General features: G+C 44.9%; 1 protein-coding gene across 1 annotated transcript in view; it reads right to left on the reverse strand.

The window, feature by feature from the left end:
* The window catches only part of LOC122395582 (protein trachealess), a 136,154-nt gene that overhangs the window by 91,786 nt on the left and 29,535 nt on the right, over positions 1–14,833 (reverse strand). The window contains exon 2 of the mRNA XM_043393268.1: positions 8,641–8,673. Coding sequence (XP_043249203.1) covers positions 8,641–8,673 — 33 coding nt within the window. The remainder of the gene's footprint in view (positions 1–8,640; positions 8,674–14,833) is intronic.

Genomic DNA, 14,833 nt, shown 5'->3' on the forward strand with positions numbered 1-14,833 from the left:
TGAAACGCTCGCGATCATGGTCTTTTGATCACGGAACGCAAAAAGTCGGCACTCCGTCTTCATTTGCCTGAGATCAGAAGGGCCACGATGGTAATAAAACGACCTATCTCGATGGTGGATTGTGTATCTGTGTCTATGGCGTTGTCCCTCTTTCAACCCGAAACTCCCACTCGACGTCGAAGGGTGATCATCGATTAAAATCGAATTGGATTATATTCTTACAGCATATTGGCATTGGCAAATTTATACAAACTGCACCACCAGGCGAGATACTTTTATCGTTTCTGGCTTCGCGATAAAAGATTCCTTACTAAACGAATTCAGTGATATTTAAAGCAATATTTCTTTATTTTTTAACGGCACGAACTGACCAGTTACGACTTAGAAATTTCTTAATCGTTGATCACACTTACTTTTATTAGTCTGGAAATCTTTCATGGGACCAATAAAGAACCGCGAATAAATCCCATTAGCAAACGACCGATACTTTTCCTACGAAAGAAAAAGTGAAGCGTAGCCTGGTTACACTAGATTTTGTAACGCCTTAATCGGTAACTAGTCCGGTTAGCAGGCATCTAAAGAGCAGTTGAGACCTAACCGCTTTGGCTTCCTTTTACGAAGACGTTTCCTATACTGTGCGATTACAACACGATGATGCTCATTGCCACCGACGTGCTTGTGGCATAAGTGCCTAACGAGCGGGATTCGTTTATTCATTTTCCATCGCTCCCATTTCTGATCGAACATTAATCACACCTTCCTGTCAATTCTGACCCTCGTCGATGATAAACATCGTCCAACAAAAGTTATTATTACCACTCTAATCGCTAAACGTCTTTACTATGCACACACACATAGATACACTAGGTGTGGCACATAACTTTTTACTTTACGTAAAAATATTTCTAACAGATCGGTTTTTAGTTGACTGCAAATTCTAATATAAAAACTCGAAAACACTTTGCAATTTGTTAGTTGCTTCGACCCACAGTGTACAAAATTTTTCGTAAAATTCGTTGACTCGTTAACTCGTAAACACCTCCGTTACTTTCTGACGTTAGGAGTCAAAGTATGTTTCATCCCCGCGGAAACCATGCTCGCGAGAACCACAATTTTCATTCATTACACAATTAGAAAAAAGAGAGTACGGAGACGAAAGAAGTCGAGATGCTAATCAAATATGATTCATACCATGTCGACTTTTGTAAGCGAGCTACGTGGCCCGTTTTTGTATAATGTACGACACGATAGGACGTTGGACCATTACTCATAATTGCAAATGGACGAGCGCGTTAGCGACCGCTTTTATAATTGTTTATTATCGTCGAGTTATATCAACAAAAATTCTGGAATGTAGAAATGAAATGCACCGAACAAGCTATGCTGAATCTATTAACGCAAACGATTAATAACAGGTTCGCTGTGCCAAAGACATAATTAACTTTTTTGCGGTACGAGATAAAATGATTGCAAAATACTGCTATTAGGTACTTAATATATACAGTCTAATTACATTATTGATCGATAATCAAGCATGGGCTCGAACGACAAGCAAATTGACACGTAAGCTGGAGGACGATCAGTTTGAACTTTGATGAAAATTAATCGTCTGTTAATGGACTAACGTCCAGTTTAAATATCACTTCTCGTTTCACCATTTTACACCAGTCTCCAATGAAAAAAGAAACTCGAGTTCCCCGAAAGGGGGGGTGCTCGGTGGATGATCGACGTCCCCAACCCCTGGCGAGCCGGAAATCGTCGTTTCTCCGCAGAAAAATCAGCCGCGAGAATCGAAGCGACTCCGGCGCGAAGAGTGTCGTAAAAATGGATCCGGAGCGGATCGGTTCGTCCGATAAAAACGGCTCGCGGGGTTCACGGGGAGGGCATTGGTCGTGGTGGGGGGGAGTTAAGAAAAAGAAGGCTTAGCGGAGGGTTTGAAACGGGGGGGGCAGAAGTAAAGTATACCCGATACCAAATTAAATGATAGGACGGCGTGCGCGCCGCTACCGGAGACCCGTCCTCATTCCAGCGCCATTTTCGGAAAACAGCATTTCATTGCCGCGAGGACTGTAGAAAAAAAATCGACATAAGAAAGGAAAAGAAAAGTCCCCCGATGCCAGGGACGTACATAATCGCGGACAATGCGAACCGTATACGGGGCCAGAACGGGGGCAAAAAGTTATTTGTCAATTAATACACGCGTGGCCGTTTTGCCATGAATACGCATGGGGAAACGCGCGCGATCGGTACGCTGATGAGAAGAAGTCAATCGTAGGGAGTTTTGCTCGGTCGCGAAAAATCTAGAGGGGCGAATTGTTTCTGAAAACACGGCTGTCAAGAGACCCGGGGAATGCTTTGAGCGGACCCGATGGCCGGACGATCTCTCGAAGCTGCCTCGTCAGGACGATCCGCGCGGTCGATTCGCCACGCATTTTTAGTAGCGCGCGGCACAAAGCGCTCGAAATTGGCGCCGCCGCGATACGCGTGTCCCCCGGGTACGATCCTACGCGTTAACCTCGCGTTTTCGATCCCCTCGATCACCCGGAAAACGCGGCGACTTCCGTTCCACTTCGCTCAAACTCATTGTTTTATACTTCGATCGTTCTATCAGAAGTTATTGCCTGCATCGATCTCAGCAACCCTCGGGGAATGATCAAATTATTCGATCTAATTTCAAATAAAAATTATAAAAAATGTGCTTCTCTATAGGAGAACGAATGCGTTATACATTTCCTCTATCTAGTTCTAGCGTTAATAAAGGTTCATCAAAGTCAAAGTCCAGTTCCTGACTACTCGCGAGACGCACTGTTGCAGGCACGTTCTCGAAAATACTCGAAAACGATATCCCTCCGCCCCGGATCGAGTGCATTTTCCATTAAAGGAGGTCCGCAAGAAGATCGGCGAGCCGCTCGCGCGATTATATTAATTAGTGAATACCGTGAACCGGGCCCGAAAAGAAAATCGCCACGGAGCAAATATATATCGGGGCGACGGTACGAAAAAACCGGGAATGCAAAAGCCAAGAAGCAAGGGAAGCGGTTTGGCACATTTTTTGAATCGCTGGAATGCCGATACAAGCTATTAGAGGGAGAGCGAGCTTCTTACGCGGAATCGTTAACCTCGACGGCAGCAAACGACGATAAAAGACGTCGCGGACGAGCTCTGAATTAATGAACGAACGGATGTAAAACTAGCGCGCGGCTAACTGTCGGAAGAAACGGAAAGTGAACCAAATAATGTACATAGGCGATATTTTCACGGCTACGGAGTCGCGGTTGCTCGTCGATCGCGACCTACATTACTGCTGGGCGTTATCGTTGCGAGAGAAAACTGTAATATTATGTTTGAAACGATCGTTTGTTTCTTGTTTCGATTTAGAAGATCAATATTAACCCTCTGCACTCCTATGTCGAATATGACTCGACATTTTCTCAAGTCCGAACCAAACAGATGTACGCTTGAAAATGACAAAATACAATATTTTTTAATTAACGTAAATTTCAAATAAAACACTTAAAAGCATTGAGAGCAGCTGGCAACAAGATTGAAATCTAATTCGGAGTGGAAAGGGTTAACACGTATAATTGAATTTCTGGGCAGTGAATTATTCCATAATTCTATGATTCCATGTACCTATTCACACCCACAGCTGATATTCTAATCGACCAAAATGTCCTCGCCTCGAAAAAGAAAGGGAAAATAGGTACCCCGGGGGCAGTGGACGAGCACGTATCGAGACACATATCGTCGGAGACGATAAAGACCGAGGCTGGATAGCGCTAAGAACGATTTCATCGGTTCCTCGCCACAAGGGTCAAGTGTACGAGAGAGTGGGAGAGAGAAGGAAGGTGGTCCGGTGAAAAGAGAAAGAGAAAGAGAAAGAGTGTCCGTGTATGTGTGCGGAAAAGAAAGAACGAAAGAGAAGTTTGTACGCGCGCGTGTGCCTTGTGGTCACCCGTGGGGCTTCCATTCACCCGGTGGCTCGACTCGCCCACTCATTCCTTCATTCATACACGCTGCACGCGATTTGAATCGATAAGCAAACCACACGGAAGCGAATCTTTCCTATTGGAGTGCACGCCGCCGCGCCGACCGCGTCCGTCGTCCAAATTCTCTTCCTTTCGTCCGTCGTTTCGCTCGGACGTTTCACGCTTCGGGGTTCTCGACAGGATAGGTCGAGATTTGACGCAAGAAAGAGCACTTGGGAAATTGGATGAATGGTAATAATGGTCTTTCGATCGCGATTCGACGTCTACTTAGCGGTGCAAGTAGAAACAGAGAGGAATGAACAGACAGACGCGTTACGATAGAACAGAGTTTCTAAACCTACGATCCGCGTAATGATATTTTCTGGAAAGTCCTCGAGTTCGAGTTGGTTTCCGCAAAGCTGCGATCGTTCAAGGGGGGAGGACGCGCAAGGATCAGAAGCGACTGGAGGAGAAGAAGAAGGGCAGAAGAAAGACGGTCGTCTATCGAGGAGGCCAGAGACTGACGGGGAAAAGACGAGGATGCCTTGGTCGGGTACGGGTGGAGGCGGAGGAGTCGAAGGTGGAGGTGGAGGTGGAGGTGGAGGCGAAGGTGGTAGGGTGAAAGGGTGTGCGAGGGGGGCCACGACCGGTCGGCTGGACAGACGCATGGACGGACGGGATGGAAAGACAGACAGGACTGGAGACCGCTCATTACGGGCGGCGCATGCGCGAGGAATGCGGCGGCTCTGGTCTCCTCGATACAATAAATATAGGATCGGATCGGATCGGATCGGCTGGCCGGGCCCGACGGAGACGGAGAGACCGTCGGGCCCCGAACGGGGGACGAGGACGGCCGGAGAAGGCGCAGCGTTGCGGAGTCGCGACGAGGAGGGGGTCCCAACGCTCGGGCGGAAAGTAAGGATGAATCGATGAACGAATCGGCGGACAACAATGCCGAGCGTAGTAACGACATCCAGTTAAATCGAACGCCAGCAAAAAAATACGCGGTTGTTTAAGAGACGGCTAACCCGGCCGGTATGCGTATTCCTGTTTGCGGACTCGAATCCGTACGATCCGAAGCTTCCGGCAAAGAATCGATCGCGTCGCGCTCCGCGAGCCTCTGTTATTACGTCGATGTATCGAGCGACCGTTTCGGTACGCGACCGATTTCTGCCACGGTCCGCTCTTAACTAGCATAAATCACCGCGGCGATTAGTTCTGCCGATCGGAGCAGTTTCGAAACTTTGGTGGGGCGGTTGTCGGTTCGCGCGATTCGGGTTCGAGGACCGGATGACTGGATTTTATACAATGTTTCATGCTTTTTATTTTTTATTCCAACACCTTCTAGCAGAAGAAGCAACTTTATTCTCATGGACGTCGTTTTGAAAGTTGAGAGGGTTTGTTGGATCGCATGATTCGGGTTCGAGGACCGGATGACAGGAGAGAGTTAGATTTAACTGGATTTTATACAATGTCTCATGCTTTTTATTTTTCATTCTGGCACATTCTAGCAGAACAGGTATTTCAACGCTGGACAATGGGTGCTGAGTAAACTATTTTTGAGTGGTTTGAAAATTTTAAATTTCCGTGAATTTGATAGTGCATAAACCGCATGAATTATAGCATCTAACGAAACTCCTCGTGCAATTGATTACCCAAGAAATTAACATAATGTTAACCTGTTAATTTCCCATCAAGGAAAACGAGGTCTCATTACATTATCACCGATTATCTCTGACCCACATATTCACACTGTTATCGATGATTTAATGGAGGAATTGCTCGTGGATTTTTCTCGAGCTAACCGACTTTGACAAATTTCAATGATAGTTTCGAGTTTCCAAGTGGATAAAGAACGAGAGTGAACTCGTTTACAAAAAAAAAAATGCAACACTTAATCCCAGCGTGGTATTATAAAAATGTCTAACAGCACAGTGAAACGGATTCGCTCGGTAGCCGGCAATAACCGAAATCATTAAGCGATAAACCGACGGTCCAGGCAAAAAAGGATGGCACGGACAAAGCGTAATCCAAACACGTTTTTTATTCATTACCAATAATTTCCTTGAACAACGCCATTAGTCCAGCGGAGAGGAGGGCCCCGCTGGTAAGTTAAAAGATCGCGATGCACTTGAAAGATGGGCACCCGGTTGAAAATTGTAGGGAACGGACGCGGCCGATGTATTCGCGATATAAACGCTGATCAATCAGCCTGGCCGAACATTTAATCGATAGTTCAATAATTATTAACCTGCTTCGGGAACGGGCCTCCGCAGATTGCCCGCTTTACGAATTCCCCCGTCCTTAATAGTTTTGTTTCACCACTTATAAATCACCCGTCTCTAACGATCTCTTTGAAAACAACAGCTCATTAACGATGCGTATAAATTATTTCGACTTTCTCGGGACGAGGGGAAGAAAATTCGCAGCGTTTAAAAATATATGTATATTTAAATAATCGATCGACGTTTAATTCCCTCCTGGATTCCGCCGATAAAGTATCAATATTCATTTACCACGCGACGTAAACTGAGAGGACCACAGGATGATCGAACATTCTTGTCACTGTATTCATTTTCGTGACGTTAATAAATCATCGATAAGATTATACCGTATTAGGGTTACTCGACTATTTCCTACGCTTCTAATAAGATGATGTGTTTTATCATTTCGTGAATAATTGCATAAAATATTCGACACCTATAGAGCGTATAAACGTCAACGACAGATTATCCTTGCGTTTTTAATGTCCATGTATATTCGAATCGTGCAATCAAAGTGCTACAATAAAGATATTAAAGATGGACGATCGTGGAACACGATTTACTTCAATGAACGAATTATAAAAAGGCGATGCCAATGAATCACGGGAACAGGCGAATAAAATATGCGCGAGCAACGACGGTGTGTAATATGCGAAGCCATTCTTTTCACGATGGAATCTCGCGGGCCAATTACACAGCTCTTTGCCACCGAGATTCACCGACGTTTCATAAGCGAGCAAGACGATCGAGAGATATGACACACGGGGTACTGATAACGCGCCAGTTATTCATTACCGTGGTTCGGATATTCGCAATTAGCGTCGGATCAGTTTTGGTTAATTACCTCCACTCGATCGATGTCGTTAATTACCCCCCAATCCGTACATCGAGAAAAAATGAAATATAATTCGTTTTGACCTACCTATCGTTGGTTTCTCATTTCTATTTCATCGAACATATTATATCGAAACCTAAAATCTCATATGTATTCTCGAAATGATCTATAGAAATTATACATCAAGCTTTCGACACATTTTAACCACGATTGTAACGATTAAACATTTGCTGGGAGAGACCTTGTAAATTAATATTTCCTACTCCACGTCAGTTCGTCCATAAGTCTGATCGAACAATTTAGATAGCGTCGTTGATTTTTTTGGTGCTCGGTTGTTCCAAATACGGCGTCGTCGATCTCTAAATTGTCGAGCACCGAAGCAAACGGCCATACAGTTATTTAGAATAGAAAGAAGTGGAACCGAAGCAGCGGATAGGCAGAGCAGAGAGAAAGTATTCCGCGAATAACAAAAAACCGGCATCGACATGTCGCTCGAAAGAAGTGTCGCTAATTTGATGTAGCCGGTGTATACGGCGGATCGTATGGCCGGAGTGGTTTGGTCACTCGCGAGTTGATTTATACCGGTGGGCAAGAACCTCGTGGCAAAGCTCGTTGCCTTGCTCATTGCTTCTGCGACCGCTCCGCTCTGTACTCACTTTGAACAATGGAATTGCGTCGCGACGTCAATCTCTCTGTATTATTCACCTCGATCCCGTGCTCCTTTATATCCCTAGCTGTTCCCCTTTTCTGCTTCCTTTTCTGCCTTTCTTTTTGCACCTCGACTTCGCGTCTCTCTTTCTCTCCCCCTCTCTCGTCTCTCTCTCTTCCAACTTCCCCCCTGCCTCGTCGAGTCCCGCGAACGGGAATAAATCGAAAGTCGAACCGATGGTTTAAAACGGCGTTAAAACCTTCTTCCGCGGCTCCTTTACTTCGACGACCAACACCTTCCACGCGCGCGCCTTCCGTTTACCGGTGATCCTAATTTCACGGGTATCAGTTCGAGGCTGGAAATTCGTGGATCGATATTTTTTTTCTCATCGTGATCGAAACGAATTCTTTATGTTTCTTTTTTTCTTTCTTTTTGCGTTGATCTACGCGCGATCGAGATGGAAGAAGAGAAACGGTCGATCAATTAACCCTTTGTCGTCGCAGCGCGCACGATCAGGAGGATATCTAACATCGTTACGTAACTGTTTCTTTTCGTTTTGGTGCTTGAGAACAGGCTACGAAAGTAGATCTTGAAATCACATCCTTGGAATTTGTAACGTTACAAGCTAATTGTGTAAGAATATATACTCTTGATGGTATTTGACTCGCGTTATTTCGCCACTGGGTGTATCGAATCAAAAAATTACAAGAATGTAATTCACTTCGAACATACTTTAGTCGCACACGAAATTTGAATTTATTATTATAATTTATACTCCGGTAAGAACTGTGCAATTAATTTCCAAGTTATCCTGATTTGTATATATGGGAAAGTTTGTTCCAACGTGTAAGTCTCGTTTCTGATTTAATTGCACTGTGTTCTTTGTTACGAAATAAATTAGGAGAATTGTGTCGATCTTCTTACCTATCTGTCCAACAGAGAGCGTCATCTCGGTACCTGAAACAATCAGAAAAGCTTAGATTAGAATTCGTTGAACGGAGTAGAAGTTCCCTGGCGTTAATAGTTCTACCGAACAGCTAATTATAATCTTAAATACCAATCTCCATCTTGGTCGTGTAATTAGTCTACCAGTTATCGCCTAATAGGCAAGCCGGTTCGATAGAAAATGTCAAGCATGAAGGAAATTGTAAGACAATTGCCATGGAAACCTTTCACGTGACTTCTAAATGTCAAAATACCATAGGGTTCAAACTCAGCCTTATAATAAATCAGTAATTCAGAGATCTGACAAGTGTTTTAACGTACTACAACAAATTTCGAGAATTCGTTATATTTAACTCGTGTTATCCCTCCGGTGAAAGTATTAAATCACCTCTGCTAATAAAAAATCGAATAATAATTCTGTTAGTTTCCCCCATTTTGGGTACCTTCCCTTTCCCTAAATATCAGTTAAGTTGTGAAACGTTCGTTCCTCCGCAGACGATGTTAATTCGTTACGTCTCGTGATCCTAGCGCGGTTCTCCTCGTGCCAAGCTCGAGATCTAAGGACGTATCGCAGCTTACAGGAAAAAGCTTTTATATGAAAGCCTAGCTGTGAATAAGATCGCCGTCGTAAATTGTGCGCGAGGCTAATCTCACGGTTGAACGCGGCCATAGACTTCAGTTCGTTTGACTTCGTCCCGCGCGAAACCCTCGACGCAAAACGAATTTCCAGACTTTTCACTTCGCGACATCGTCGACCTAATCCTCCCCCCCGAAAAATTAGATCAATTCGATAACCATCGTAGAGTGAATATAAACGTCCACAAGAAGTTGACAAGTGAAAGGAATGTGGGTCTGATCGATCCTTAGATCCCCCGCTCTATTTTAATATCGTCGTCATTGAAATGACAAAAGTGGGGATAGGTGGAGCCAGAAAACTTGGGCCAAAATATGGAACAAAATATCTCTCGAAAGAGTTAAGCGAGAGTCGATGGTACGAAAAACTTTTCCAAAAGATTGTCCACAACCCTAACGAGAAATCGAAGGTCGAAAAGCGTCACGAGAAAGGGGGAACGTAGAGTCGAGGGATCCCTCGAAGCGGGGGAGTGAGATCGCAAGCGGGTGTCGCGGATGAATCAGAAGGTGCGAAGAAAGTGGGGCCTGTCAGCGCGACATGATTTAAAGCTAAATATTACGACAGAAAGCACATTTCTCGACGGTCCTGGACCGTCGAACCCCTCTGTCCGGACTGGAGGTGGGGGGTGGCAGCGACACAAGGGATGAGCCCGTAAGTCGTGCAGATATGTTGGCCACGGTTTATTACCGGGATGCCGGAATGGCCCAGCCTGGAGGAACATTGATTTAATGCGGGAGTAATTGGGCGACCGGACGTCTCTATGAGCAAGCCACCCACCACCGCTAATGTGTTCCCGCCCTTCTAACCTTTCGGTTAACCACCATGCAAGCGAGCACGCTTCCTTTCAGCCCCGCCACCGTTCTCGCCTCTTTCCACCCGCGGGACGTGAGAAAGGCGAACGCTTTATTGCTGGTTTTATTGCCCGGCGAGTTTTAGCCGCAGTTCGGATCGGCTTATGGCGCTTATTAAACTTTGATGTCACCAAATCGCTCCCACCACCCCTGCTCGATCCTACATAGCCGCGGGCGTGCATGCTTAACCGTTTCGAGACGAAGGAACGAGCTCTTCGAAATTGATCAGGTTGTGCAAGGACAATAGTGGGAATTAGGGATCAAACACTTTTTTTAACCCTTAAGTGGACTCTCAATCTCAACTGAATTATTTTATATAAGTCTTCTACCATGAACAGCCAAAAAATTCGGGTTCTTTTTTCATTTTCTTTAAGGCTAGAGTTTTAGAAATATGTGAGCAAAAGCATATCACTGAACTCCTAAAATCGACGAAGGTGTTTCTATTTCTCGTTGTAAAAATTGTGAATATTACTGAAAGAGTAATAAATATACATTATATAAACTTTCAAATGATTACATTGATATATGTTAAACAATTATTAGTTCAAACTTATGAAGGGCCACAATAATCCACTTAAGGGTTAAATTGGTGGAGAAGAAGAAGCTTCGAGAAGGTGTTTACGAAACTATTTTCTTCCTTTCTAGATCCACTACTATTGGTAAATTTTGTTGCAGTTTGCTTATAATAATTATCGACTAAGAGTAGCACTATATTTAGGTCCATTGGTACTATTAAGATTCAGAATAAATTTAATGGGGAAAATTTTCTGTTACTCTGAATATTTTTCTAATCAGCGTGACCATTTGCAACGTTCGAATGTAACGCCAACAAAGTTGCATCTTTCATTCGAGACCCATTAAGAATGCAAACGGTATTATTTCTTGCAGAAAATTTGCGCTGATGATCCGCATCGCGTGCAGGAAATTGAAGGTTGCGCGTTGATTTGCGTGAGATATCGATGATGAAGTCTTCCAGCTACTCAAATTTTATTAGCCACCAGCTCTGTAATCGGCCGCGAAAGGAATGCAAATCATTTCACCCGAAATAGACGGTTGCAATTTATTTTCTCCGCCACTCGTAACACGAATTAACCACTTGGGATGATGTCCAAAAATTAGCATGTATTTAATCCTTCTTCGAACCAAAATTCTCCCATTTTAAGCTTACACGGTATCCTCATATATCACTGAACTTTGTAACTCAATCTCAATTATTTTGCTCCAAAAAATTTAATAACGAAACGAATATCAAAATTGGCGAATCTTACTTTCAGAAGTACACATTTTCTTTACGTAAAAATTATAGTATCACTCGCGAATGCAATATAATACCGATTCGATGGGCACGATTCCATTCCAACAGAGCCATTACTAACTGAAATATTTAACAACCTGAGAAATTTGAGGCGAGGGGCTCGCGAAACGCTTTGGAAATTGCTACTTCGGGGGTCCAAGAGGAAGATCGTCGCCACGTGTCGATGAGACGAAACAGATCGAAAGACGAGGTTTGCGAAGGCGTACCGCGAACGTGCCCTACAAGCAGTCATAATACGTGGACGGAGGGGGGGCAGGTTTGCATCCACACATGGCGCGATCAGGCTGGCAACGGAACGGTGTAAAGTTTAACTTTGGCTACACCGGCTGCGCGGAATGTCTGTCCCGAGGACTCGGCTGCTTTCTGATCGGTCCCGAGGACACGGGAGGAACGATTTTGGGGATGAGGTCGCGGGGGGTGGCTCACGGTTCAAACGCAGAAACGGCCGTTTCGTCGGAACGAGGGGGACACTGATATCGCGCGACGTAATAACTAACCGATGTGTCGCCGTAATAACAATTGCCGCAACATTGTCCCTTTCCCGACTTTAAAGGAAAAATCAACCGTTTCTCGATTCGACGCGAACTTTCCCGATTTAACGATATTCGAGACGTACGACTTAACTTAAAATAATTTATCAAAGGTACACTATTTAATCCATTAATGGTCACGAGAAAGAATTTGTTTTACTAGTACCTCGTGAATGTAAAAATGTGTTGATTATAATATACAAGACTCGATGTCTTGTCTGCGTTCATTCTGTTTAAATTTGATTGTGCAATCATTACTGTGCACTGAAATTTGACATCAGGGATCGTTATCGATGCATCGCTGTATTTATCTCTTATATTCGGTTATAATCGAACTTTGTAGAAACTTTGGAAAATAATCGTGTCGAAAGCTCCCTTGAGCCAGGTTTGCAAGCGGCTCGTTAAAGATCACAGCTGAAATATCGCGGTACCGTGTTCGGTTATATCTGAGCCCGGGGTTCTGGTTACGTGTCCTCGGGGCTGTCGTCGGGAAAAAAGTTTGAGTCCCTCGCAAGACAGCGTCCTGGCGGTCAGTGATCCTGGCTCGGTCGTGGCCGTTTCGTTCGCGAAGGGGGCACACGGGTGTACTTATATTCAGCACCGGGCGCACGGTCCCGGCGTTCCACAGTTCCATGGGTCGCGGGGAAGCATAGCTGGCGCATTATCACATACGTTAAGTTTTTCTGGCTCTATTGGCCCCAGAGCGTGGTCCACGAAAAACGACTGATTAATCGAACCAACACGGCGAACATTCTTGCCGGGCCGTACGGCTACGCGAACCAGCCTGGTTCGGACACCACACCCTGCCCGGCTCCTACATTCGCGCGGATGTCGGGAGAAGAGACACGAGCGGGGCGCAGAAAAACGCCACCAATACCATCGGGGGTTCGGCCAGTTCCGCCCGATCTCTTCGGACGAAAACCGGAATGCGTTTCTTAGGGACCACGGGGGTATCTTTCGAACTTACAATTAACGCGGTACAATACCATGCGCGTTGCGTGCCCCGAAAAAAAACTCGCGACGGATGGACGGGGGACGCTTGGGACGAGACTCGAAGTAGGTACATCGCTTGCACTGGCTCGAGATTATTGCGATTAGCGAGAACTCGCGACGTTGGAGGGGTCGGGACACTCAAATACATTTCTCTGAGCAAATGGCTAAATTCGTAAAAATTAAGGCGTGAAATTTGCACAAAGGGTTCGTCGAAACGAATAAATAAACGGAGTTTTTCAACTTGGAAATTTGACTCGTTTTGCAACAGAATATTTTAACGCGATAAAAAAAAATCTGATATGACGTTGCATCTGTAACTTGCAATCTTTAGTGGAAATATCACCTAATTTGTATCTTCTACTCCGTGCCTGGAGCACGTTTCAACGAATCTCGATAACGATCGACGAAAAACACCGTTTGCTCTTAATCCAACGCTGCAAAATCGTCCGATTCCACGGTGAGTTTTCCACGCGTACAGATTTATTCGTCGAAGTTCTCGATCGCCTGTCGAAAAACGCTCCTCCCCCCCTCCTCCCGGCGAGTGATTAGTCTTTTTACGTTAACTCGGTTAAGATTACGCTTGGCTGGCCACGAATAAAAAGCTCCTTGTCGTGCTCGAGCACCGATCCCGGACTTTTCAGGCAAGAAACCGCCAGGATTGACACGCGTTATGACATTCTAGGCCCGTTGCGAAATACATATCGGCCGATCGAAATCACTTTGCGCCTATAAAAATGGATGGGATTGAAATCGGGCTCCTCGAACGGGAATAACCGACGGTGCGTTCCGTTCGATAACGCCGCTTTCCCCTCCGTGTTGCGTCACGACCACCTTCACGCTTTAATCGAACACGATTTTTTACTTTCCGCCGTTCCGCGTAAAAATCGCTCTTTCGTTCGCCCGTCAAACCCACGCACGGCTCGAGAGATCGGACTTTTGCCCGAGACAATTGAGCACAATTAAGGGGACGGGAGGCCAGCTTTGTCGTAACGATTACTATGCTAATACGGACAGTTCTCGATATTAGGTCGTAAATTGGGCTATCGCGTGTCCTCGGGTATCCTTCGTGGACCGTCGCACGTTTTTCACCTGCATTTAATCGCGAGAACGAGGCGCACGAGGTGCTAGAGAATGCTAAAATTATATTTCTAATAACAAACCTTCAAAAACATACGCTGTAGTTTCTCTGTTTGCTACCCAGGTTCTGCAATTATAGGAATCGAGTCCATATGGTTGTTCGCGAATTCGGTTTCTCGATTACGAACTTCGAGATCTGTGACACGGATAACTTGGGAGAACAACGGGCGCGTCGATGCGAGTCACGAGTATAATCAAAGATTGAGAAGAGTTTCCAACATAGTTGACAATTTAATTAACTTCCTTTCTTAGAAAGACTTACGAGACTTGGGCAACTCGCGTACGAGAGTGTTGCCATTTCTAGAAAGACGATCGATTTTCTCTGACGGGCGAAACAAGTCCACGAAAGACGGGAACTTCAATGATGAACGCTAGGGGACTGATCGTTAAAATCGTAACATTGGCAAAGACTTCTTCGGAAAAGTCGATGGATACTGACGAAACTTGTGGTTCCGCGAATACGGAAAGATTTCTAACGCAGTCTGCTTGGAAAGTAAAAGTATATTCACGCTAAATCTAGCGACACATTTCGTGTATAGCCATTCCTATCAAATGACCTTTCTTTCTCTGCTTTATCAGACAACATACTTCTAAGAGTCAAAATAAATGTTAAAATAAACATAGAAGAGAACATAAATTATAGTAGTAAGTATAGTCGTTTGATAGGGGATGAAATGCCCTTTAAAATGAGCGTTTGTACGAGTCGATAGCT

The sequence above is a fragment of the Colletes gigas genome, unplaced genomic scaffold, assembly GCF_013123115.1.
Source record: "Colletes gigas isolate AHSC1104 unplaced genomic scaffold, ASM1312311v1 Colletes_gigas_Sc00006, whole genome shotgun sequence".
Lineage (NCBI taxonomy): Eukaryota > Metazoa > Arthropoda > Insecta > Hymenoptera > Colletidae > Colletes > Colletes gigas.